We start from the raw sequence: 26,547 nt of genomic DNA, 5'->3' as shown, positions 1-26,547 counted from the left end.
AAGAGGCAGCAGTAACAAAATTTGTTTTGCCAATGATTGTCTTGTAAATAAACTGGTACCAATGGAGTAACCAGCAAAACTGGACAGTTGACAAGAAGGTAGAGTTTAAAGAGCTGAAAGCTGAACGAGGCACATGGGATAAAACAAAAACAGTCCATTAACTGGAGAAGATCTCCAGTTAATGGACACATTCCTGTAAATAATATCACCATAAGTTACAATAGGATTCATTTATTAATTCCTTAAGATGTAGCCTATGTAAAATACACACACACACATATACAGTATATATATATATTTGCTAATTTTTTCCACTGACATATTAATCACACACACTGATGTATTAAGACCCATGTAATAATTATTTAGTGACTGTGTTTGAAAATAAAAACAAAATGCAGAAAAACATATTAGTAGCTTTTACCATTAATACTGTCACTATTTCTATCACTGAATAAATCATTACATGTTTTTTGACCTGGAAATGGAACAAGGTTAAGTTTTATTTCATATCATTCCCAGATTCAGGTTTCAACAGCAGCATAAGTAGCCATTAGCTCTTGTTTCTGGTTGTCTGTGTCAATTACGTCCCAGTTATTATTTAGCTTGCAAATAATTAATACCAAAATTTCCTCTGAGTACATTTAAAACCAGCCCAATTACCAACAGTGGGATCATAGTTTGGGAACCTTGGGGCTTGGTAAAACAATTCACTTAAATTTTAATAGTACATTTCCTCTCACTGCTTTCTTTCTTCCATTTTTTTTTTACCAGTCCATCTCAGTGGAAGAGAACATGGTGGTAAGCTCTCTGACCCTAAAAACCACACCTGAGATCATGAAGAGCGGTGTGAAGTGCGAGGTCTCCAACGAGTTTGGAAAAGATAGCAAGGACTTCTCTGTAGCTGTCAAACAAGGTCAGTGTGGAGATTGTCTTTCCCTCTTTCAACACAATTTATTTTATTTAAAAAAACCTACCAAGATATCTTACATTTACCATACATTCACTGCAATTTCAGAGAACAGAGTGTGCATTTTCAGTAGATTACTTTTACAGTACCACAAATTCATTGTGGCCTGTACTGTGAATAGAAAAATAACAGGAAATTCTAAGCACCTCTAAAAATGACTGACACACTTCATTAGGGTCAGACTCTCTTATGCTATCTAGGGTTGCCACATTCCATGTAGAAAAGTAAAGAAGGGGTAACACTTTATTTGATGGGTTGTGAATAAGACTGTCTTTACTTTAAAAATTATGTGGTTTATGTTATTAAAGCTAAAGTTTAATCAGTAATACTTTTAAAACAAATTTATGTCAGATCATGATTTCTTGGTTAATGTCAAGTTTTCATAACAAAGACATTTGGAATAAAGTCAACTTTGTATTAAAAGTGTCATGTTTTACCGAATGGCACTTTATGACAACAGTCATAAATATTCATGAAGACTTACTCATGTTCATGACAGGTGTCAGGTCATGTTTATGACGGTGTCATGACAGTCTTATTCATGTTACCAAAGAAGGTCTCCCGGGTCTGGACCTATTGTTACTTCAAAGGAGAAATGACAATCACATTGTATCAAGTGTTTTCCAATGCTGGCTTAACATGACTGACATCTTGGTCTCAATAGTGTATTACAATTCAGACATAAGGTTGGTTTGAATAGCTTTTATTCTTTAATAAAATAAATCATCATTTAAAAAACTTAATTTTTCCATGTTGACTCAATTTACTCAAGTTGTTATTCAAATTAAAACATAAGTATAAAAAACAGAATATTTACTACTACTGAGTTAAAATTGACATAAATGTTGCAACTAAACTATATTTTCTTGGTGTTTGTATTGCTTCTTTTCATGTGAGAGTGTGTGTAACTTGTGCAAACAGTAACAGATTCTGTATTAATCCATAACCTATGCCAGAGTGGTTTCGCAGCTTAGCTTCTTTCCTCCACTACATCACTTCTGACATTTGTGTATCTATAATCCAGCAAGGTGTCACAAACTTGGGAGTTGATTTACCAACAGTTGCCACCACCTAATTGTAGCCGGCCATGTTGCAGCAACATAACTCCGAATCTTTCTTCTGTTTCTTGTTCTCTCTTGCAGCAAACTCAGCTGAAGGTAGAGCCTTCTCCCTCCTTCTCCTCCTCTCCTCACTTCTTCTCTCAGGACTCTTTGTTGTACAGGCCCTGTAATCTAGAAACCTCCCATCCATCCATCTCCTCTTGCCCCAGCCCCTCCATCTTTCACAAACACACACATGCACATTCAGAATACGCATCTTCCTCTGTCGTACTGTATTCTTGTATATTTGCCCTCTTGCTACCGAACACTGTGGATATTGTATATTGTTCTTCTTCTTCTCGTCACCTTTGTATGATGTCTGTCCAATATTTCCTGGATGCAACTAAGTTTTTGTGGCCCTTTGGGGACAATAAAGAATTATATTCTATTCTATTCCTTCCATTCCTCTCTTTGTTTCCTGACTGTGTCTTTTTGGTCATCCCTTTTTTCCAACTGCACTTCTATTTTCTGCTTTTCTCCTTTTTCTGGTGCTGTATGTAGATAGAGTAGCTTTGGCTTTTTTGTGCGAATGCTATCGGCGTGTGTGTGTGTGTGTCATTTTTGGTTGTTGCTTTGCTATGCAATGGGACTGAAAACTCTCTTTCTTTCAAAGTGCTGCTCTCTGGAAACCCTGTGCTTACGTCAGGTCTGTATGGCTAACCCTACTGACATGTTGTGTCAATGGTGTTTGTCTAGAGCTGCAAGTTACTGTGTGTGTATTGATGTCTGTTTACACACACAGGTTAATGTATTTATGTTTAGAGCAGTTGATGTTTTTGTGTATTTGTAGCCTATTTGTTTTACTATAGTTGCGAGGACAAAAGAAATGGGACATTATAAGCAAGACATAATAGCATTTTGTTTGTACAATGCACAGCCTAAAGTTTTCTTAAACTGACTATTGGTCATTTAGCTTTACTATTTCGTCATGCAATCAAATAATTATTTCATCTAAAATTTCCTTATTGCAAATACAGAAAAGTTTTAAATTATGATTTTAAACTTTTTTCAATATTTCATGTCTTTTAACAACATACTGTATTAGTATTATAATATAAATAATAATACTAATTATTATTATTATTATTATTATTATTATTATTATTATACTAATAATTATTAGTATTTATTTAACCTTTGTAAAGGTTAAATAAAGTTGTATAAAATCCTGTGGATAACAAAATAAGCCTGAAAATGACTTCTTCCACATTTTATTGGCATACCTGACAAAGACGCACAAAGGTCTTTTGTCGTTTATCAAAATCTTTTATGGTAGTAGCATGACCTCAAACTGAAAAATTTGTGCAAAATTTGTGTATATTTTGGCACTTCTAACAATTCCTATAATATAAGCGTATCAAAGTGTCTGGGAACTTATAGTTAGTACTAGGTGTCTTATTATTTCCCTGGCGTATGAAAACAGTGTGACAGAAGCGCATTCCTCGTATTCAATCTTCAGAATGGGAAAGACAAGAAAATCTGTCATTACTTTAAGTCAGATTTATCCTCATAAGTCAGGAAATAAATACAAAAAAGTGCAACTAGCTTTCACTAGCCAATATCTGCAGTGTGAGCAACAATTTGCCCTTGTGAGAATCAAGACTAGTCTGGGTGCAGTTTTCATCTCACAACTGAGAGGTGGATGGAGAATATGAAAAATATAATCTTCAAACGGGACAATTAGAGAACTGAAACAGATGATTTGCCGTGTGATTATGCTGCTGCATTGGAAGCATGGAGTTACACATTTACATCTCCATTTTATTGTCTGACACTAAAATAAAATGTTTTAGACTATATTATTTTTAATACAAAACATAAACATGAGGGTTTTCTTGCCTTATTTCACAGTAAATCAATCTTGATTTTGGAAAATGTTGTTTTCCAACTTTTGAGATTTTTTTTTTTTTTTTGCTAAACATTTGTCATCTTACTTTCTAGGATAAATAACCAAAAGAAGTTCTAATCTTCACTTGAAAAAATATTTTTTAAATAAAAAATACACCTTAAAGTACATTTCCACTGCTGGAGCCTTTTCAAGGAATCTGCATTTTCCTTTGTTGTTTTTTTAACCATCATTTACACTTAGCCAGGACTAAATCTGTTTCAAGGAGTAGAAATTTATTTCAAAAAACATTTCCAGAAGATAGTTGGTACTTTAAGGATGGAATCTTAAGAATAGATGAGGTTTTGATATGAGAGATTCCTCAAACTTTCTTGCTGGTTAAATTTCCTAACATCCTGGGAGACGATGTTTCAGTCCTCTGCCAGTTAGATTCCTTCAAAAATCACAACCTCCAGGACTGCTTTGTTTGTGTCATTATTGATTCTTATAGATGTGATACATATGCTTTAATTAAGTGTTTATGATTGCTACAAACTTTTTCTGAGTACTGGAATAGAAGTGTAGAAAGTATTTGCTATGAAATATTCAAATTATGACTCTGTTATGTACGGTTATAATACCAGTTTATAGAGCTCCTCTTGCTTCAAAATGAGTAAATTCCTCAAAATTTGTTAAATGTGTGCCTTTTCTAAAAAAAAATTAAGAAACTCTTCATAAGCAATAATGTGTAATCGCAATGAAAGAGAAATATTTTGCCAAAAATCACAGCTTTTTTGGGATCAGAAATTCCTTAACCCTCCTTCATACATTATGTACATGACTCAGGCAGTTAACTTAAAATTCGTTACAGTTAATCACTTAAGGTTTGGAGTGACTTCACCTAGCTAGTAAGCCATGACTATTGTGGAAAAGGTCTAGTTTTATTGCTGTATTAATTTGACTTCACTGTTTTCAATTACATTCTGGCTGTAGTGTCGTGGTTGGTGGACAGCATTTACCTAAATAGCCTGGTTTTGGATCCCACAGTGGAAATGGTTTATTGCAAGAGTAAAATGAAAGACGCTGGGAAATTATGTTCCTTTAATGAAATGTTTCAGGTTGGCAAGTTGAAATACAGTCTACAATCCAAATTGTTTTCTTTTTGATTATTGCTTTTAATTAAATCTTTTTACAGAAATAAGTCCCTAAATTGACAAATGTCTTGTAGCTGTATTAATTGTCATTTTTTGTATATTAAAAGTAACTTAATTAGTTAAGAATTTACAACAGATTTGATTCATCTCACAACGATCCACAATGCCACTAACTTGTTTCTGTTTTGGTGATAAGGGAAAGTTGTAAAAAACTTTCTGAAGGTAGGACTGACTTTAAGAAAGCCCTCAGTACCTAATAAAGGGTCTCATAATGTTTCACAACCAGAAGCAAAAATTTAGCTGGAGTCTTGTGTTTAATGTGTGGTTGCCAGGCAAACAGATGAGATGCCAGAATGTCAGCACTGCAAGCCAAGAAACGGTCCATCATCAAACCTCCTATAAAACTGCTCCATAAAAGAAAGCATGTTTCTTCATTTACCAGGAGAAAAATCTAAAAGCAGTTATAATAGCCATGAAATCCCATTTTTGCTTTTGCCCTGATGGGGCAAAGTCAGTTTAAAAACACTTCTGTCATGCCATGTCATGTCTTGTCCTCAAAATTATAGTAATACAAGTGTGAACCGATGGGTGAGTATGTTCAGTGTTGTTTTCTGGCTCTGGTCAGTTGTGTGTTTTTTCCTTGAGGAACCTGGCCCTGTGTTTGGGTCCCATCACATTTCAGTCATTGCATTCAGAAGTTAGTCTAACTCCACATCCCAATCCCCACTCCCTTATTATCTCCTCCCTCCCACCCGTCCACCTATTAACTCTCTTCACCTGGATACCATCAAACCCCCATCCTTTCCCTTTTTAACTCTTCCCAAATCAAATCAACCCCCCTCCACCAATCCTTTCTTATCCCCCCATCAACTCACAAATCAAACACCCCCCACACTTCTTTGCTCCCCCTTCAAATCAAAAACTCCCCTCTTTTCCATCCCCACTCCCCCACCTCTTCACTTTGATCATCCCTCCCTTTTCCCCCGCTCCCTTAAATCTGCTCCCCACTGTCCCACCAACCCCACCATCCTCCTTCCCTTCCATCATTCCCTGTATTGTGGCGCTGTAGCTGAGAAGCAGCAGGAAGGCTCCAGCGCTGTGGTGGTTGCCGTGGTGGTCTGCGTTCTTCTTCTTCTGCTGCTGGTAGCTTTCTTCTACTGCCTGAGCAAGAAGACCACGATTTGCGGCAAGAAGGATAAGAAGGAAGCGTGAGTAGATGACATAAAGAGACCGATGGCATAAACTCTGACAGTCATGCTTTGTCTGCCTTTTGAGCAAAAATAAACAGCACAGTCTTCTGTGATTGGTTAGATTAACAAGTAAACCACTTGCATCAAATGTGTCATTTCTGTAATCGTTGACTTGTACTCAGTGATTTTCCTTCTGTTTTGTGTTTTCTTTTCAGGGCTACTGCACAGGTGAACAACATTGTGGTGGAGATGAAGACGGACAAGGCCAATGAGGAGGCCGGACTCCTCAACAAAAAGATCAACACAGAACAGGTTAGAACAGGCTGAAGCTACAGTTCTCTACGCGCACTGGTCTGTTGTGCAGGGCCAGCTACCTACAGTGGTAAAAAGATTAGAAATAAGGAATAAGATCTCTTCTTGGAATTTATTGTCATCTTCCACAATAACTTGTCAAAAAATTTGGAAGAGGATTAGGGCCATTGGAAAAAAAATAATTCTGACTTTAATCTCAGAAATCTGAGATAAGAATTAGGAAAAAAAAAAAAAACAGAATTTCTTTCAGCGGCCCAATCTGTTCAGCTGGTCCAGAGTCCTGGGTTGGTAAATTGCGAGACTGAGTGAAAAAGCAAAGGTGCTCAAAACATGTCGGATTTCTTTTTATCCTTGATATAAAGAAACTCAGTATTTTTTCAGTTTTCTGGAAGTTTGTTACAAATTAGTGGAGCACAGAAGCTGAATGTTGGTTTTGATTCTGGGGATGCAGAGTAAACTTGAACCAGAAGACCCGAGTGGTCTGAATGGTTCATCCAACAACAACAGCTCTTTAAAGTATTTTGGTGCTAAGCCATTCAGTGATTTAGAAACTAACAAAAGTATTTTAAGGTCTATTCTCTAAGGGAATAGCCAGGGTAAGGGGTTTGTTTCATTATTAATGGGGCAGTGGCTTTGCATTAAGTTCTTGAATAATAACAAATTATGAAGATTGTTCATCAACTGTACAACAGCTAGATGAATGAAACTTGGCATAACTTGGTGTTCAATCAGGACAAACACAAATCAGACACAAAACTCAATTAAAAGCCCAAAACTATTATAGCATTAAAGCTGAGGTGATTGTGTAAACTGAATGGAAGTGTATGTATTTTCAGGGCTAATACATTACAAGTTCATTTGTAAATCTGTATCTTATAGCCTTTGACAAATATTTGTTATTTATTATTCATGTTGAATTGAACATCTACGGAATCCCTAAAGGGACATTGAAGGAAAAAAATGAAAAAAACAAAAAAACGTTCTCATGTGCATAAGAGCGTTTTTTTGTTTGTTTGTTTGTTTATTTGTTTGTTTTTTTCCTTTAATGTCCCTTTGTGGGCTCCATAGACATGAAAAGAAAGAACTGATTTTAAAAAAAAAAACACTAATAATAAATAGAGTATATTTTAAAGAAAAATATTTTTTTCATTTAGTCTGGTACTGTTAGGTCTAAATTACCTAAACACAGACACAAAGAAGAGACAAGAGTCAGAACTAGGTTTTACCTGCAGGGAGAGCACAGTTGAAACCCAGTTACAGATTTCTGCCTATGCTCTGAAGCTTCAACTGAGTCTTGCCCTGCTTTTATTAGAATTAGGAACTCCCTAGTTACATGACAGCGTGCAGCTCTGAAGGGAGGGGGAAAAGAAAACAGCTGCACACTCACATGAACATAACTCATTTATACAAACAAGGTAAGACTATAGATTTGCAGTTCCCCTGGACAATTGGGTTCTGGAGTGTCTCTTTCATGGTATCCTCCTTTTTCACTCCTCAGCAGGCCGCTTCCAGAGTTTCTGCAAACACTTTAAAACACTCAACGCACTTCAAAACACTCAAAACACATCATTAAAATGTAAATGCAAAGGTAAATAAAATGGATGATAATATAAAATAAAGGTAAAGCAAATAAATGATAATAAAATATAAAATACTTCCAACAGGTAGTTGTCAGACATATTTCCAATAATTTTAAGTGTTTTACTTGTATTTTTTATTTTTCTTCAGTAATCAACCCAGATGATTAAATAACTCTGAAGGACGAAGGACAGAAGATGACAGTTTTGAGGACAGCAGGACTTTTTTGCTTTCTGATTCATGATTGTGAAGGAGATAACCTGGGTGGTGCTGGGGACGGGTGCATGTTCACAGCTTCAAAGGATCACCATGGGCTCTAGCCCAGGTTGTTTGTTTTCCAACCTGGGCTAGAGCAGCTGGGTGGGGAGTTTTAATTTTCTTGCTCAATAAAATTGTTAAAAACTCCATCTAACTCACAGCATCAAACAATTCACACAAAAATGAAATGCTTCACTGGATAACATGGTTATTTTTTTTTTTTTTTGGCAATCAAACCATTTAATTGACCCATTGTTTCTTGTTCTGGTTTGTGTCTTAATTCAATGATTAAGCAGTAAGCTTTTCTGTTTTGTAATTTGTGTTTAATTTGTTTCCTGTCTGCTGGGGATATTGGGAAAAACTATAATCTATTATCTAACTCACTTCTGTAGAGAATTTCCTCTCACACAAGGTTATCCTTCAAGCAAACCGTTTGTTAAATCTTTGCTTCAGAGTCTGTATTTGATTTGCTGGTGTTTTACATTATTGTTGCCAGCTGCTTATGTTTTGCATAAATCTCTTTTCAAAATCCATAATTTTAATAGAATCAGGTACTTAATCAGTCTCTTTAGAATCCCATATGGTTTCAAATTCAGTTTGAAAAACACCAAACAAGCCAGCATTTTGGTTGTAAATTGTTTTTAATGTTTTCATTTATGTATATGATGTCAGTTTCTGGGATTTTTGTTGTTTTTTTTTTGTTTGTTTTGCTATTATCCTTCAATGCAAGTTGAGAGACAGTTTTGAATTGTTAGAGAACATGGTGAAATTGGTTCCTACTCTTGTGTTTGATGTATCTTGAAATCTCGGAAGGACTTCAGTCTCAAATTAAATTACTTCTGGTAGCAAGTCGGGAAAAACTGTGGAATTAGCTTGGAACTAGCATTAGATACCAGCTATTAAAAGTGTTGTTTTTGTCCCCTCTATTTTTATGCATGAAAATAGAAATCCACTCCCAAATAGTAGCTGCACTGGTTCAAGTTACAAGCTCTCAAAATTGAAAGTAAACAGTTATTCCCACAGTTTCGGCTCTGTTTCATTTATGAAGGTGAGCTCAAGCTGGCTTGGGATCTCTGACTTGAAATTGAAGTGAAATTTCCAAATTTAATGAACATTCAATTGCATTTTTCAGATGGAGAACTACAAATTATGACATTAGAAAAAACTGCTGGGCTTCATTTGTTACAATTAGAGTATTTTTGGATGTCGACCTCACATTTTCATGATCTCCATTTTAAACTATAAAAGTAGGGATCTTTGGCAAAAGTCTAAAACTTTAGCTTTGTCTTCTATTACAGACAAATGGGATTTTCAGGAAGTGCAGAGGTCTAGTCAAAACTTCACCTGTTACAAGTAAAACTAGTTTGGAGCATGTAGGGAAGAGAGAAAATAAGATTTGGGGTTGTTTCTGGAATATATGAGGTGTGTCTTTATTTTTTCATTTTTTACCACTTTAAATGTGGCGACAGACACATCATATTGTCAGTATTCAGGTACGTAATTGAGACATTTTTCTTTCACTGTCAGCAGGCCAAAAAAGGTTGGGTAGCAGGTTGAATCCATATTTTTTTACTTTGTTATACACTGGAACCAATGACCTTAATAGATTTCCTAAGAAAAGGTCACCTCAAACCACTATCTGTGGCCAGAAACCTTTTATTGTTTTTTCAATGTCAGTTGTTTTTATTCAGCAGAAATGAGACTTTGATTGCTGTCCTTACTTTCTTCTTTTTTTTTTTTGCCATGTTTTATATAATAATGTTGTGGTATATAATTTGTTGGTTTTTTTAGAGAGGGGATTCTTAATTTTGGAACTACTGAGTTTTATTGTTTCCACACTTTTTCTCTTGCTGAGAAAAGATAGAATTGTTTGGGACATTTTGCATTACTTTTGATTTTATTTTGTCAAATGAGATATTCTCAGCGCTTTACTTCTTTCTCTTTTTATTGTATGCTGTATATTTTGTGGTACTGTACACTGTTTGTGATTATTGTGGTGTGTTGATGTTGATGTATCATGTTTTTACTTTTTTTTCCAGCTGTTTAGAATTTATAATGAAACAAAAAAAAAAACTCAAGAAAGCCAATCACACCCCAATACTCTGTGGTTTTATTTCCCTGTTCAATACTCTGAGTTGATTGTGGTTTTATAACTATAGAGATATTTCCATACAAATTCAGTAACTATGCAGTAAAACCCACATAACATCATTATACTTGAAGTACAGATGCATCTTAATAGATTAAGACCATGTGTAGACCAATCACTTACAAGCTATCTTACAGATACGTCGTTATTCATATTAATTTTGGGTATTACTATATTAATTTTAGCATTTTGTCTACTTTAAATGAACCAGAGTTTGTTTCCCCTGTTGGGTCAGACTTTTTGTGCAGGTGTGAATAGACTCAAGTAAACCTTTAAGTGGACCAAACAACCGGACCACCGGCCACCTCTCTGGTGCCTCTGGTGTGAATACAGACCGGCCCTGATACAAACCAACTACTGGAAATATACATCTTTTTGAACTTCATGAGCCACTGTTGGTGGGCATCATGGTAAAAATCAGCCTTTCAGTGTTGCTAACAATACTACTCAATGTATTGATTGTACTGAAATTGTACCTGATTCACAGTTTTCTGCTTATCGATGCTGCTGTCACCATGTTGTAGATCAGAACATGCAGAGCATCCGATCTCATTCAGCATGCGGCACACATTTGCAGACACTGTTTCAAAATTAGGAAAATCACATCGCAAAATCTGTGTTGTATGAGCTGCTCGTGACATTCAAAATGATATTTAAGTTGTAATTAGAACACAAATGTGCATGACAGAAATGCAGAGCGCAAGATTTACAAAGTTTCTTTTTTCTGTGTTTGTGCTTTCTCCTGCCTACGTAATTTCAAGTCAATGGGAGCAATGATGGTTATCTGTTTCGATTACAAATTATAGTCTGCTTGCAAAAAAGTACAATGTGGGAGCAAACTGCAACAAAAAAGAAAGCTTGCCAAACTTATTCCTTCCTTACAACTTCCCATTAAAATGTACAGTAAAATACATCACCTTGTGAACAAACCGTTTTGTTAGCACTTATACATGCACATAATTTTTCAGCAAACATCTTCAAGTTATTTGCCAAGTCAGGAGCATTTACAGTAACTGAATGGGCCTTAAAATTATATTTTTACATGAAAAATCCTTTTTATTTCTATTACATCATCTTCCAATTTTCTGATAATTTGAGTGAATATTAGCTGCAAACCACAATAATTTTGTGGACGTATATCACTCTAAATCTGAGTTTCAGTTTTTTTAATTGAACTACAAAAAAAAAAAAAAATCAATAATATTCTTTCATAACATTCATCATTCCAGAAGGTCTGTCCTGCCATCACCCACCACGATCTTCAATAGCTCTTCAAAGAGTCTAAATTAATGAGTTACAACAAAATTTAATTTCCCTTTAGGATTAATAAAGTAGTTTTGAATTGATTTGAATTTGAATATTAAAATGCACCTGTATGCACCCCACATTCACATGCCACTCATCAAATCCCTCTTGATGTAATTCAGTTTGTTTTTTCATTTGCTTTTTTGAAAAAATATATCTAACTGTATTTCCATCATCCACCACATTTTAATATCTTTGATTTAACGACGTTATGCAAATCTTTATGTTCATCGACTGATGTCATGATTTATTCTGACAGAATGGAAAAATGGAGGAACGCGTTTTGCATCCGTGATGCGTTTATGGGTTTTCTCGCTGCTAAATTTTATGATGCTGGTTACTTTCATCACATCATTGTTTCCTAAAATTAATTCCATAAATCATGAGCAAATTGCTCAGTTGCTTTGTGCATAGATCAGTCAGGTCAGTGGGATGACTTTTGGAAATCATGACTTGCCTCCCAATCTGATGCTTCCATCAAAAGCAACAGTAAACAACACAAAATGAACAAAATCTTCAGAATTTTGAAATTGTGTTTGATACTTTTAGCTTCTAACTTTGTACTAGGAACCCAACATGAGAAAATATATTAATTTTAGACTTTACTCCAACTTTCATTGTTAGAGTAGAAAGGATAAAGCAAAAGAAGAATTGAGTCCACATAATTTAATTTAAATTGGATCTTCTCTAATCCACTCTAGGTGAGAACAGGGCATCAAGAAAGCCACATAGGATGCTTAATCTAACCTTCCAAAACCAGATTTGATGTGTGTGTCTGGGATGTGTGAGGTGTGTGGAGATGTTAGCTGCCGTTTTCCTGACCTTAGTCCTATACAGGTCCTGGGAGGAAGAAAGGTCAGCCCGGATGACCCTTCCTGCAGTTTTAGTCAGCTGGTTGGAGGTGTATAAATGTGTAACCTGAATAAATTCTGTTGAACATTTTTATGGTCAGACAAAACAAACTTTGCGCCGCTAGACCACAATGATAATGTATGTATGTATGTTGGAGAAGTTCAGGTAAGACTTTCAACACCAAAGAATACAGTGTCAAATGTCAAACATAGTGGTGGCAGCGTCATGAACTGAGGGGTTTTTAACAAAATATTAAGATAATTTTATGCACATATTTGACTCTGGATTACAGGAAATCAAAAGGAATACAAAAAATCAAATTTGTGAATCTAATTTGTATTTAAAATATTTACTCCTTGTAGTTCAAATAATAGATACAACCTAAAAAAAAAAAAATCATGCTGATGATGTGTTTGTGTAAACCTTTTACCGGAACCATGCCCTGCCTTTCTGGTTGGAGTCATTGTAACGACACACGCCCACTGCACTGCTGGTACTCCATTAGGAAATTAAAAGTCTCTTGTCAAAGTGACCCAGTCAAATCGACGTGTGCTTTGAATACAAAACAGCCAAAGAGGGAATAGGCACAAGCATTTCACCAAAAACACTACAGGTGACTGTAACTTTGTGTATATTGATGTGGTTACATTTGCTCTTTATGAGCTTTACTCAAATTATTGAATCAACAGTGAGCAATTTTGAAGGATTAAGATAAAATGCTCTTTTCAAATGTACATTAGAAGTTACTGATCTCGTAATCTGTTGATGACAATGACAAATAAATCTTATCTTCTCTTAGAAGTTACTAGGTTTTCTGTTAGCAATTAAAATGCTGAATAATCATTGAAATACTATATCAGAGGCAAATCTGCAGCTTGCCTCTGATATACTTAAAGCTCTGCAGTGTTTGAAGAATATAACAAGTGAAGTGTGATATGAATCAAGAGAGTATTTATGAGCATGTGATTTTCTCAAGCTTTGTTTTAGAAAGAATGAAGGGAATCAGAGCATTTTCAGTCTCTCTAACAATGACAAGGATTACTGTCATTCACACCAAAGTCCTTCCTTCTTTCCCTCGGCCCGCTGGGAGTCTTCCTTCTCCCTTCAATGGGTTTTAGCTGCAGTAGCTTTAAACTGATTTAGCCATTTTCTGTCAGCCTATTGAGAAATGACAGCTACTGTCTGTCCCCTTCTTCCTCTTCAGCCCACGTCCGGTTGTTACTCAGCAGCTCTTGGCTCAACCTCTATAACAGAGTAGCAGGGGCCATACAGAAAAAAACACAAGCTGTTAGTATTCAACCAAGGAAAAGCAAAGCATGTAAATACCCCATCAACCTAGAATAAAATGTGCATATTTTAAAATAATAATACACCTTTTTAAATCTGTTCTAAGGAGATGCCATGTAAATTTTTGTTTCCTTGACAACCACAGCTAAAATATGTTAATCACTGGGATGTCTACCTTGTAGCTAAAAAGTTCACCATGCTAGCAAGTTTGACTCATTAGCATTATCACTAAGTTATTGTAATGATGGCTACAAATGAAAACTATTTAAATGTATTCTCTCAAGGTGGTATACAAGTGTTTTGCTTTAATTTTGGGCCGTATGTTTTCCTCATTAAGCAATAACTCTAGGGTAAAGAAAATCTCAACTTAACCTAGATTTATTTAGACTGATCAGTTTAAAATTTCATACAGAAAACAAATTACAAACCAAAATGTAATTGATTTAATCTTGTTGATATTATTAGTATGTGTCGTGGAAAAAATACTATTTCCAAGCACTGTTCAGGTGAAATCACTCAATCAGGTTTATTCATATATTGTTCACAATACAGAGAGCTTGTAGGACAATCAGTAATGAAGAAGGTCTGGATGCAAAGCTCTGCCAGGCAGAGAAACACATGAGTTTTATACCAAGGATACAGAATTAAGAACAAAGGGCGAGAGAGTCTGGTTCTGACTCAGCTGTAGAAAACAACTTCCAACCTTCTACATGTAACCCAAATAGTTCTTTTGGTGAGAGTTCACAGTCATTCATATAACATGACTAGCAGATGTGACCTTATTGTAATCTTTCCATCACACTATGGAAATGTCTGTATTTTTATTTTAGAATGAAGAATAAAAAGGAAAGGGATAATTGTAAAGACAGATTTACATATGTGTACACATGCGGATGAAAACAATAAACAATTTTATCTTAAGTGTTTCCAAAAGCTCAATTAGTGCAGGTTGTTCTTTGAAAATAAGATACTTTCTGTATCATGACACTAAATTTGTGTCATTTTCTCATAAACAAAATGTAATATGTTCAGGATAAATCATAATTTCCAACTGGAGCTATTAAACTCATACAGACTCAGCAGCTCTAAGCCTTCTAAGTTGTTAATTCAGCCTTGTAAAGGTGATGATGCAGCACGGACGTTACTAAGCCAAAGGTGGAGTGGAGTTTAATTTACGCAGAAAAAAAAAAAGTCAGTGTGCTTTTAGATGAGAAATTCCAACACATGAAGCTACAGTGAACCTCTCCCTATTTGCAATTCAGTATACATAGATTCACCCATTCTATTTTTTCTGTGGAACATAACTCCAAATTATTCCGACAAAGTCTGCCTGCTCACAGATTTATTTTGATTTTTGTATCTAAAATATTCAAAAGAAAATGCCTCTTGGGAAGGTGAAATACCTTGGCACAGTTCTACTTGACATGCTGTTGGCTTGCATTTGCAAAGCAGCCAATCCAGGAGCTGCATTTGTTGTCCTTGGCACTGACTGTATAGGAATGGATATAAGGAAAAATGTAGATATTATCATCTGTGATAGTGCTGGAGTGGTTTCCACTGTGTGTATTAATGCATGTTAAAGTAGGTATATTTGGTGTTTGACCTATTAAAATAGGTAGTTTTAAGCATTACTAGAGGGGGTCTCAATTATTTGTGTTTTTTGTAGGTGGCTGTGGTTCCTAATCCCCATGAGTCCACTCCGAGGGTTTACTGTACTGTAGTTCAGTTTTTCTTAAAAACTTTGGCTACCACATGTTTTCATTTAGCCCACTAATCAACATCTAAATACTTGATTTATATTCTATGTCAATTTCATACCAAATATCCCAACTTTAGACTCGATGTCCTATTTTTTATTTTACGTTTTTTGTTGTTTAGATATATGGTTCACATATAGCTTAAACATATCAGTCGACGTAGTTAACATGCCATTCATTGGCAACAACTGCCAATGGCGAGAAGCATAGCTTGCTAGTTTCTATGGCTAAATGCTTAGCCTACAGCAAGCTAGTTAGTTGGAAGCCACGTCTCAACATTATGACAAGGTTGAAAGCAAACTTCGTTTTTTTTACTGAAAACCACAGCTAGCTACAGAGGTCGCCTGGTGACATGGGAAAAAAGACATAAAAATTTGTGCTCACGACTTAATAATTCATGGGAACAATTTGTCTAATTCATGACTGTGACTTAATTACTCACAACCTCAACTTATTTATTTTGTGGGAATGACCTAATATAACAAGTTGTGGTCATAAGTAATTAAGTAGTGGCCACGAATTAAACAAGTTGTTCTCATGAGTTAAGTCGTGCCCACGAGTTTTTATTTTTCCTCCCATGTCACCATGGGTCCGGATCTAATGGGCCACTGATTACTAACAACTCCTCCTAGGCTAAGTCTTTAGCATTAGCTCTGTTGCTAAAATAGCTAAACCTCTTTTTGCCACAGCCTCATGACACTTAACGTCTAAAGAATTTAGATTTTTATTCGTAACCTAACCCATATTCTCATAACAGCCTTACTGTTCTCTGCTGGACACTGAACACAACAACTATGATTCATGTTTACATTTGTTAAATTCCAATTAAAATGTAGCTAAACTTGTTGAAATGCAACCCATTACTAAATCCTACATTCACAAACTGTTCTGCACAAAATTATTTAAAACGCAAATAATTACATGACTAATATTTTAAAGCACGTAGCATTCCTTTTTACAGAATACTAGACTTTATGTGCATTAGGATGGAGATGATTCCATGTCGGAAATGTTCCTACAGACACTATGTACTCCATCATCCTGCATAACGAGCAGCCTACAGAACCTCAGTGAACAAACAAGGCAAGATAAAGATCAGCATGTGTGTTGAGATTAATAACAGGCTGCTTATGTCAGGGGAAGAATATTATTGATGCAGAGGCTCCAGAAAAGTAGCAAGCGAAGACGGGAAGCATATTTATATGGAGGGAGGAATACCTGTCAGGGTGGCAGGAAATGAAAGTAGTGATTGTTGTTTAATATTTGTTAATATGTCATAAATCTGCGTTACTCAAATACAGGCGGGGGGGAAGTTGGATGGAGGACAGGAGAGAGGGGAGGTGTGTTGAGCAAAGATAAAGAATGAAAGAACCTGTGATAAATGTGTTTATCTGCTTTCTTCTTTAGGTTTCATATCCTGTGGGCCCAACTGTGTTTGCTGCTTGCTTATGATGCAGAGAAGCTGATGTCTGTGTATCTTTCGTCTGCGTTTCTTATATCTATATTATGGAGATCTGTTATATCACCAAGTATGTCGGTTAGGCAAGCAGCGTCTGATCTCCCACAGCCAGAGTTTCATCAAGCATGTGAGTGGGTGTCAGTCAGGACTTCCAGACCACCTGTGGGATGGCTGGTTATTAAGGCACAGCTGGGTGTGCTTTCATTTTAATTGGAAATGTTATATTGTGCTGTGTCTGAAGGAATGAGAGACGAATGCAGGGAATAGAGATATGTTTCCAAAAGGGGTTTAAAGATGAAAGCAATAAAAATGTAAACATATTGTGCTTAAAACTTGGAAAACTGTAAAACGTGTCAGCTAAAGAGCCCTTTATAGTGCATACCAAGTGTGTAACGCAAAAGTATTCATGCCACTTGAACTCGTTCACAGTTTGCCACGTTATAAACACATTCTATAATGCATTAAAATGGGATTTTATCTGATGGCTGACACATAATTAAGTTCAAAGGAGAATGTTAGTAGGCCTCACCTATTAATGAACTCTAATAATTAGTTGTAACTGTATCTGTACTAAAAATATAAGTATTGTACAGATGTTTTGTATAGATGTTTATGTTTGTTAGATAACCTTAGAGAGCTAATAGCATAATTGTGTCAAAGAACACACAGGAAATTTATTTTAAAAATTTTATTTAAATTTATAAAAATGTCTCTTTAAAGTTTTCCTATGCCCGGTTAGGATAAGAGTTGTTAGAAGAAGGTTCTCTGGCCAGATGAGACAAAAACTTAATGTATTGATCCATACAAGTTGTGTAAGCAAACAGTCTTATGTGAAACGTTGGTGGCACCATCATGCCTTTCAAAACCAGACCTAAATCCAGTTGTGAATCTGTTGAAAAGACAATGTTTGCATTGCAGATACTCAATCAAATCTCACCGAGTTTGAGATATTTTGCAAACAAGAACGAGCAAAAAAAAAAAATAATAAAATAGAGTTGCCCCCAATGACCCGCAGCTGTCATTGGAGAAAACGTTAGTTCTGCAAATTATTGACTCAAGTGGTTGAATGTAAATGCATGAGTATTTTTATTTGCAAGAAAATGTGATACATGTATCCTTTTTGTTTTTAATTAAATCCCAATAAACAGCCTGAAACCTGTTGAAGCTTTAACTGTGAAAAGGTTCAAGGAGTATGCATGCTGTTGTAAAGCACTGTTGAATGCTGCTCAGGTGTTTGTCACTTCACAAAGGTAAAAGGTCACCTTTTCTCAGAATCAGATCAACTTTATGGCAGTAACATTTTGTCAAAGAGCTCACACAGATCAGTGTCAAAACTAGAAGGCACCAGTCACAGATCAGAACAGATCTTTGTTTTAAAAGTAACAAAAACAAGTTAATTAGATTTTTAGGAAACTGTTCTGCCAACTACTACTTTCTTTATTAGAGTTAACAATAATTGTCTGAAGTTAAATTAATGAAGCTTGGCTTGGCCAGCATCTGCTGCCAATCAGTTATATTCTCTACTATTGTAACAATTTCAATTATAGATCAAAGAACTTGCAAGAAAAGCACAATGACAACCAGAGTCAAAAACTAGAGATACTAAAACAAAATAAATGGTAACTGATCAAACCAGGAAACCATGAAAACACTAGAAACAAGAACAAAAACAAATCATGATTAGTACAAAAAAAAGTACATGAAATAAATACAGAATATAGAAACAACCATAAAAAACAAGAATATTGCAAAGTTTGCCATACCCACATGTTGCTATTTACCTCATCCTACTTCCATTTTTTTTTACCCATGTAGATTAAAGAGAATTTGGGGGATTTTAAGGCAATTGGGCAAACCAAAATACCTTAGATATTATATATTACAATTACTGAACAGCACTCCACATACACTGGACCACAAGTAGATTATGGGATATGGACAATTTTTCATAAAGCATCAGTGCTAGCAGCCCCTTGATTTGTACCCACAAAATCTTCAACCAAATACTTAAAAATATTTAAATAAAATAAACACTAAGAGTGAACCAAGAATGACATATCTGGCAGTGCTCAGCATGCCTCAAAAATAGAGTATTGCAAGTGCAGGAGAAAGGTTTTTTTGTGTTTTTTTTCATGGTAGCAATTGTTCCCTGACCCAAAGATTATTGAAAATCGGAGACAAACCTCAAAAGAACAGTGCATTAAAGGCTTGAGACTTTCACTGAACAGGAAAAGAAAAAGTGAAAATCCACTAAGTCAGAACTTGAAGTCTAATATTGCCTTTCAACAGCACCCATATTCCTGGAACATTTTCACAAAGTGTATTATACTGGGATGCTATGTGACAGAAAAAAATGAGCAATTTTATGGTTGTTAAGTGGAAGAAAAATGATTCATGTTTTTCAGATTTTTTTAACTCGAAAATCTGAAAACTGTGTGACACATTTCTATGCAGCCCTCCTGAGTCAAATCCTTATAGAGCCACATTTTGGTAAACAATTAAAGCTGAAAGACATTTGGGTTATGTCATCACCAGCTTTGCAAACTGAGAGGCAGAATAGTTTGCCAATTCTTTATTGCAAGCGCTCAGACAGATTGAATAGAAGGCGTCAAAGATACAGGTCTGAACTTTGACTGGGCCATTCTAAACTGATGTTTAAATCAAATTCTCCTTTTGCAGCTCTGGTTGTACAGTTGGAGTTGTTGTCCTGATGAAATATGAACTCTGCCCATGTCAGTTGATTTACAGACTGTAATTCCAGGATCGTTCTGCATTTATCTACCTTAATCTTGACTGTTTTTAAAGAAAATAACTCCCACAACATGGTACGCCCAACACCATGTATTAGTTTCCTCCAAACAAAAAAATACATTAAAATAACTTCAATTTATCTGACCAAAGCACCTCCTTCCACACATTGCTCTGTCAGATTTGTGGAGGGCTAGCATTTGTCCTGCCAATGTGTGACTTAGGTTAATATTAGGTTAATGCACAAATAAACATGAAAAACATGTCTTTTCCTTTCACTTAATAATTATGCACTTCATTGTATTGGTCTTCCTCTGAAAATTTTTGCAAGTTTATTGAGGATATTTTTAAGTTGCCTGAAATTTTTACTTTAATAGAAACTGCTATCTGAGCTGAAATGTGACAGTTTAAACCTGGCGACTTTTGCAGTTAAAGCGATGTGTTTTATTTGTTACATTACTTTGATCTTATCATTTTAAGGGACTTATTTTTGTTGCCTGTCCCCTCAAAGCATAACCATGCAATTAAACTCTAGAGACATTCTCTTGATAAACCGCAATACTTATCTGAACACCAGTAAAGCCATAAAGTGTGGTATGAAATACTCAGATTCCTCTCATATCCGCAGACATTCTGAGCTGGATTTTAAAGCACTGCCAAAAGCACAAAAAAAGTTCCCTGGGGTCTGAAGGAGAGATAGCGAAAGGAAAGGATCAGAGAAGAAAAGTTGGTGTTTAAAGAAGAGGAATGAGCAGGAGAAAAAAGCCTGCAGGAATGAAGAGCAGCTGTTGAGCGTTGCGCCCTCCTCTGAGAACTTCTATACATGCTACAGGCTCCTGCAACTGGCTGACGTTACATTACAGCAGCTGTCTGAACAAAAAACACACTGTAGTGTCTTTCTTGATTATCTACACTTTAAAACACATTATCCACACATAAAAAAACCCCACCTCTGCTCCTGTCTTTAACATATATGATAAATCAAGACGAACAGAAATGGCGACTGTAGCTGGGAGCGTGTTGAGCTCTGCAGCATAATGAAAGAGTATAGCACATTCTTCGCAGTTGACCTTTGTTTCCCAACTCTCACACCACAAAAAAAAAAAGAAAGAAAAAATACATTTTAAAACATGCCCAACTGCCTGAGGTTAGACACACACAGGTGCCAGAAAAAACATGTTTACATCAGCCGGTGATGCCTGCCTGTATCCCTCCTACGCCTCTATATGTCCCGTCTTTCTCTGTGCGCTCCCTCGTGTGTTGTAATAGTAATAGCGGTGGCAGTTAGAGCAACTTAGAGATGTCCCAGGAGTGCACCTGATCATTATTATCTTATGCTCCACTGATTTACTAATAGGGCTTTTCCGTTGTAGCTGAGCTTATCCTCCTTTTGCTCTTCCTCGCACTCAGGTATTCACTCCTTTCTCTCCAGCTGGTGGAGTAAACAGGGTTTGAGGTGCATTTTCCTTGTTTTGTTCAACAAGGATGAGCACACATGGAGAGATGTTTGTATTGTTTTTTTTACTTTTATTTTATGTCTCTTCTGAACTTCTTTTACAAAAAGAAATCCTTCTAGTGATGATTATTATGAGACCAGATGGGTCTTCATATGCTGTAACGGAAAAAAGAGCAATTGCAGCTTCCTGGCATATCAGCCTCCTGACTATTTATGTGTGAGTAAGGAGCTCTGGTACTTCTCTCAGACGGATCCTTATCGGCTTATCAGGCCTGTCCACTTTATTTGATGCAAGATCTGAGAGCATAGCTCTGTAAAATATCTCTGTTACACATATAGGATGAAAAATGTAACAGCATTCATGCATGAAAAAGAGCAAGTGTATCTTTCCGTATTCTCAGTTACTTAAATTATTTACCTCCATAACTCCCCTTCTGCTTCTCAGTGCTGCCTGGCTGCATTTTTCTAATACTGCAGAACAGTAGAATGACTTGCAAAAATAAGTAAATTCAGTATATTTTACTGTTGACGGTACAAAAAATCATAGTTTTTTTGATATTTTATTACAAATGAAAATAGAAATAGTTTGATGTATTCAGGCATTTCATCACCTATAGGTGCCAGGTCTGTCTACTCTTCATTCCCTACTCTCCTAAGGAAAGAGCCTTTCTGTTTTTGCCAAAAAATAGTCTCCTTTAGTTGATAGCCACAACTCACCAAGTGTGGCCTCCAGCTAAAAACACCTGTGATGAGAGAGCATTATTAACCAGACTCTAGAGATGGTGGTGAGCTTAGGAACAAGAGAAACTGAAGCCTCCTGCCACACAGCTGGGATTGTTTATGTTACTGACCACAGTATGATTCAAAGTCACAGAAAGTACGGTGATGGACCATAGTTTCTCTTTTTGCTTTCGGAATCAGAAAAGGAAAGGATATCTTTCACACAGGGTTGAAGAAAAGTCTGAAAGGTCTCAGAGTTTTTATTGGCTAACTGATAAGTTATCAAAGGTCTTCTCATTGTTTTAGCCAAAGTCCTTCAAATTCTGGTCAGCAGAATTAGATTGTGCTTTTCGTTTTTCATTGTTTGTCTTTGTTTTTGTTATTTCTATTTGTTGATTAAGTTTCCTGTCAGAAAATATCTCTCTATATTAATACATAATACAGTTAGATTTTGATTCAAGCCATAACTCCTAAGGATTTTGTTCCCTTGGGTGACATGGCCTCATCTCTGATCGAAACAAGCTATAGTGAAAGAAACAGATTAAGTCCTGGTCTTTTAAATTCATAATAATTGATCATTTAATGAGAACTGAAAAGAAGTAAGGTCATTACAATGAATCAACAATTCAAGTCATTATATTAAATAATTAATGGGGAAACAAAAAACTGAATTAGCAATTGACTTATATAGTAGTGTAATTTAATCTACACACTGCACTTCAGTGTTCATTCCTATTTTAATTTGTACATAATTTGAAAAACCGTGTTTCTCTTTCCCTCCTCCTTAGCTATGCAATGCTTTGTGACTTCAGACAGAAGTTCCACTCAATATATTAGAGTTTCTGTTTGAATAAAAACCCCGCTATAAATACTCACACTATATATAGTATGAGTATATATATATATATATATATACATTTACATTTATTCAGGTCTGAACTGTAAAATGAAATGTCATTTTTAAAACTGAGATGATTGAGAAGTCAGAGAGGGGAGCTAGCATTCCTGACTAATTGTATGTGCCCTACATCCCACTCTTCTCCCAGCGTGTGCTTGTATGTTTGCATCATTGTGTTGAATAGTTTGGAAAACTGCCACCAAGACATGCATATGGGAAGCTGACCTTTGCCATGCAGAGGTCAGAACTGGGGTTATGTATTACAAAGTTTAGCTGTTAAGCTGCATCTACAGGCTCTCTGGATTCATATACAGCCAATACTGCAAATAATGAAGCTCAATACTGATTTAATCAATTTTCACATTATGACAGATTTCACTTTTGTTTCCAAGCCTGGAGGAAATTAAGCCTTAGAGAGAAAACATCTTGCACAGAAAATGATCCATATCATGATTGACGCTAAACTGATATTTTTTAGTTCAGAAACACAAGAAATGTCAGAAAAAAGTAATCCATGAATGCAAATATGATACATATGATTTGTGCAAATAACATAATAACATACATCAGAATAGTTTAGAGCTGAGTGTGAGATAGCCAGGCATGGTTAAGCTCTCGACCTCTAAAAGGTACATTTCTCCCTCCAGGTCAGAGGTATGTCTTTGCTTCAAGCCAAGGAGTTCAAGTATCTAAGTTTCTTGTTCAGAAGGGATGGCTTAATGGAGCAGGACATCAATTGGGTCTCATCAGCAGTAATGGTATAAAGAGAGAGTGTAGGATGAGGAGCTACATAAGAGACTTTTAAGGTTTTTCCACCTAGGTTCAGATACTAGTCAGTTCTCCACTTCTGTCTTCTGAGTTTGTGAGGAGAGTCACACTGAAATCAAAGTATTTATCTCACTTTCCCTACAATAAAATGTCCTACTATGTCTAGGTAAAGGTTTATTTATTGTGTTTCAAACAAGTGTTTGCGAATGCCTCGCAACTCTGGCATGATCAGCAGTACTGCAACGGCTACAGCAGGATTTACCACAACCTGGCAACATTTAAAGGGCCAACAGTCTTTACAAACTGAGGTGGAATTTTTTTTATGGATTCAGTGTTCGGTTTAAAATATAATCTGTAAGAGCAGTTTATGCAGCCCATAGAACAAATCAAACTCTGTGACGGGTGATATTGAAATAAACAGCTAGGAGAAGCAGAGAGCCTATATTATTCCACTGCTTATTGATTTTTTTTTTTTTTTAGTGCTGCTGAGGTGTGATGTTTTTAGATGTTGTTCTCACCTTAAATTTGGAAGATGAAAGACTAAAATGACTCAACTTTAAACATGACTGTCAAAACATTTTGATGGGTTGTTGGCCTCCTTTCATCAGGAGCCTTTAGCAGCTCTTTCCTCTGGCCCATTTCCAGTTGGAGCCAGGGTAGCACCAATAGCCTGAGATTGCAGAAAAAGAACCAGAATGAACTGGCACTAAATAAGCACTTGCACCAGTTTAATACTGGAACCAATTTGAGGGAAACCCCTCAATTTGTGGCCCAGGAAACACCTTGAGATCTTTCAGAAAGTGTGGGATAGAAGGATAACAATCATTTACAGGAAAACATTTAAGTTATTATTTTTTTGACATGATTTGTTCTTCTTCCATTCAAACTGGATGTTTTTTGACGTTACAGTTGAAGTGATGGCGCCTGCTGTTCAACATTCTTAGATGTTTCATAGCTGCTCACTTCACTTTGTTATCGTGGTTGTAATTCATTTGCCTCCTAACTGTCAGATTATAGACGTATCCCGCAGGTTTTCATTTATCCTCCCTGCTTTCCCATCCGAATTTTTTAGGATTAAGCTAAAAATGCTATAAAATGAAGGCGGCAGCATGACCATGAAGGTGGACATGATTTTGGAGGCTTTTTCAGTAAATCAGCTGCTCCCTGCACAGACTGGATCAATTATTTTTAAGTGCTTTTTTGGTTATTTTCTGAGCAAGACGATCCAAAGTAATTCAATATTTATGCATCTGTGTCAAATCCTTTTTTTTACAGCAGAATTGCTAAGATTAAATAAGCATTGACTGACTAAACATTCAACCAGAGTTGCTTTGGTTAGCTCTCAGATAAGTAAAACTGTTTGTGGTGTCATTTTCAATCTTTTGTGGACGATTTTCCCCTGCAGGTGGGGACTTTTCAGGTTTGCTGTGATATATGAGTCGACTACTGTGTGACAGACCTATCAGTGAGTCGCAGCTTAGCTTGGGGGGGAGTATGTCAGGCTCGCCTGGTGTTAGCTGTGGGACATCTCACTCTGAAACGAGCCGGAGACGTTTTTTGTGTCTGCGCGTGAAAGACGTCCATCCGACTCTGTGTGATCACTGCGGTTAGAAACAGTGTTCTAGTGTGTTTAGATAGCATCATTGACTGTGGTCTTTTCTGTCTCTGAGGTATAAAGAATCCCCTCAAGGTAATGTCTTTACATGAAATTCTTTTTTCTCAAACTCATACATTTCAAGGATGCACAACACATTCTTTCATACAAGAAACAACCTGTTGTAGTGTGCAGAATGTTTGGTATCAAACTTTCCAGAGTAACATATCTGGATGGAAAGAATTTAAGCATAAAACTGGTGAGTTAATTCTCAAGCATGCACAGCAGTGGCATCTGTCAATAAAAACTGTGGTGGAGATTGTAAAGGAAACTAAATTGAATCCTGCTGGGGTCACAACTTTGATGCTGTAGCTAGAGCGAGCTTTACTATGAATAGTGCTTTTCAGGGTACATTGTAATTTCCCTTGATTCACCTGAAATAGTCAGATAGATGTATTCCAAGTATTGCCCGTAAGTTTCAACTTACAAGTTTCAAACTGCCTCCTTTGGGAGTTATCGGAAAAACATGCCCGCAAGTTTCATCTTGCAAGTTTCAAACTGCCTCCTTTGGGGTTTATTGGAAAAACATTCTGTTTAGAAACTGTTTCTTCTTGATTGGAAAGATAAGTAACAGGTTATGAAACAAAAGTCCCATGCGTGCGCTCATCCATGGAAAAGAGATCCCACAGACTGCCTTAACAATGATTCTCAATGGAAACAAATGACCACCAATTTTGCACCTTTGTCATTTGTAATCAGTTTGTGATTGTGACTTCGGATTATAGGTTGGTTTCGTAACCATTTTATTCTTCTTTTCAGGTTATTTGAACATCTTTACATCTCTCTGATATCCTTCTTATCCATTTAGATGATAATTCTTTGTTGCCTCTGGTTCTTATGTGTTTTGGGGCCTTAGTTATTATTTCCATTTTCAGAAAGTCTCTTTATTGTTATTTTTTCTCTCTTGTTGATACAGAAATTAAGATTGTCAAGGACTCTGTTAGACTAAGAAAACAAAATATGCTTGCTTATTGATCTCCGGCTACCTATCAGGTAGAAGGTTGCCTGTCTCTTTTCTGTGTGGGGTTTTTTATATTCTCTCCTGCCTTAGTACAGTCTGGGAACTTGCTAGTCCATTATTAAGAGAAAATTGCTCTCTTGTCTAAA

At 36.0% G+C, this 26,547-nt stretch overlaps 1 protein-coding gene across 3 annotated transcripts in view; it reads left to right on the top strand.

Moving 5' to 3' along the window:
* bcam (basal cell adhesion molecule (Lutheran blood group)) overlaps positions 1-11,447 on the top strand; it is an 81,416-nt gene extending 69,969 nt beyond the window's left edge. The window contains exons 12-17 of one of the 3 annotated variants that reach the window (XM_032558251.1): positions 775-916; positions 2,113-2,127; positions 2,684-2,716; positions 6,119-6,257; positions 6,455-6,551; positions 8,280-11,447. In XM_032558251.1, coding sequence (XP_032414142.1) covers positions 775-916; positions 2,113-2,127; positions 2,684-2,716; positions 6,119-6,257; positions 6,455-6,551; positions 8,280-8,282 — 429 coding nt within the window. In that variant the 3' untranslated portion in view covers positions 8,283-11,447. The remainder of the gene's footprint in view (positions 1-774; positions 917-2,112; positions 2,128-2,683; positions 2,717-6,118; positions 6,258-6,454; positions 6,552-8,279) is intronic. The other 2 variants (XM_032558252.1, XM_032558254.1) reach the window with 2 other exon arrangements.
* Positions 11,448-26,547: the final 15,100 nt, after the last annotated feature.

This window comes from Xiphophorus hellerii, chromosome 3 (assembly GCF_003331165.1).
Source record: "Xiphophorus hellerii strain 12219 chromosome 3, Xiphophorus_hellerii-4.1, whole genome shotgun sequence".
NCBI lineage: Eukaryota > Metazoa > Chordata > Actinopteri > Cyprinodontiformes > Poeciliidae > Xiphophorus > Xiphophorus hellerii.
This window is presented reverse-complemented; position numbering and strand designations above follow the sequence as displayed.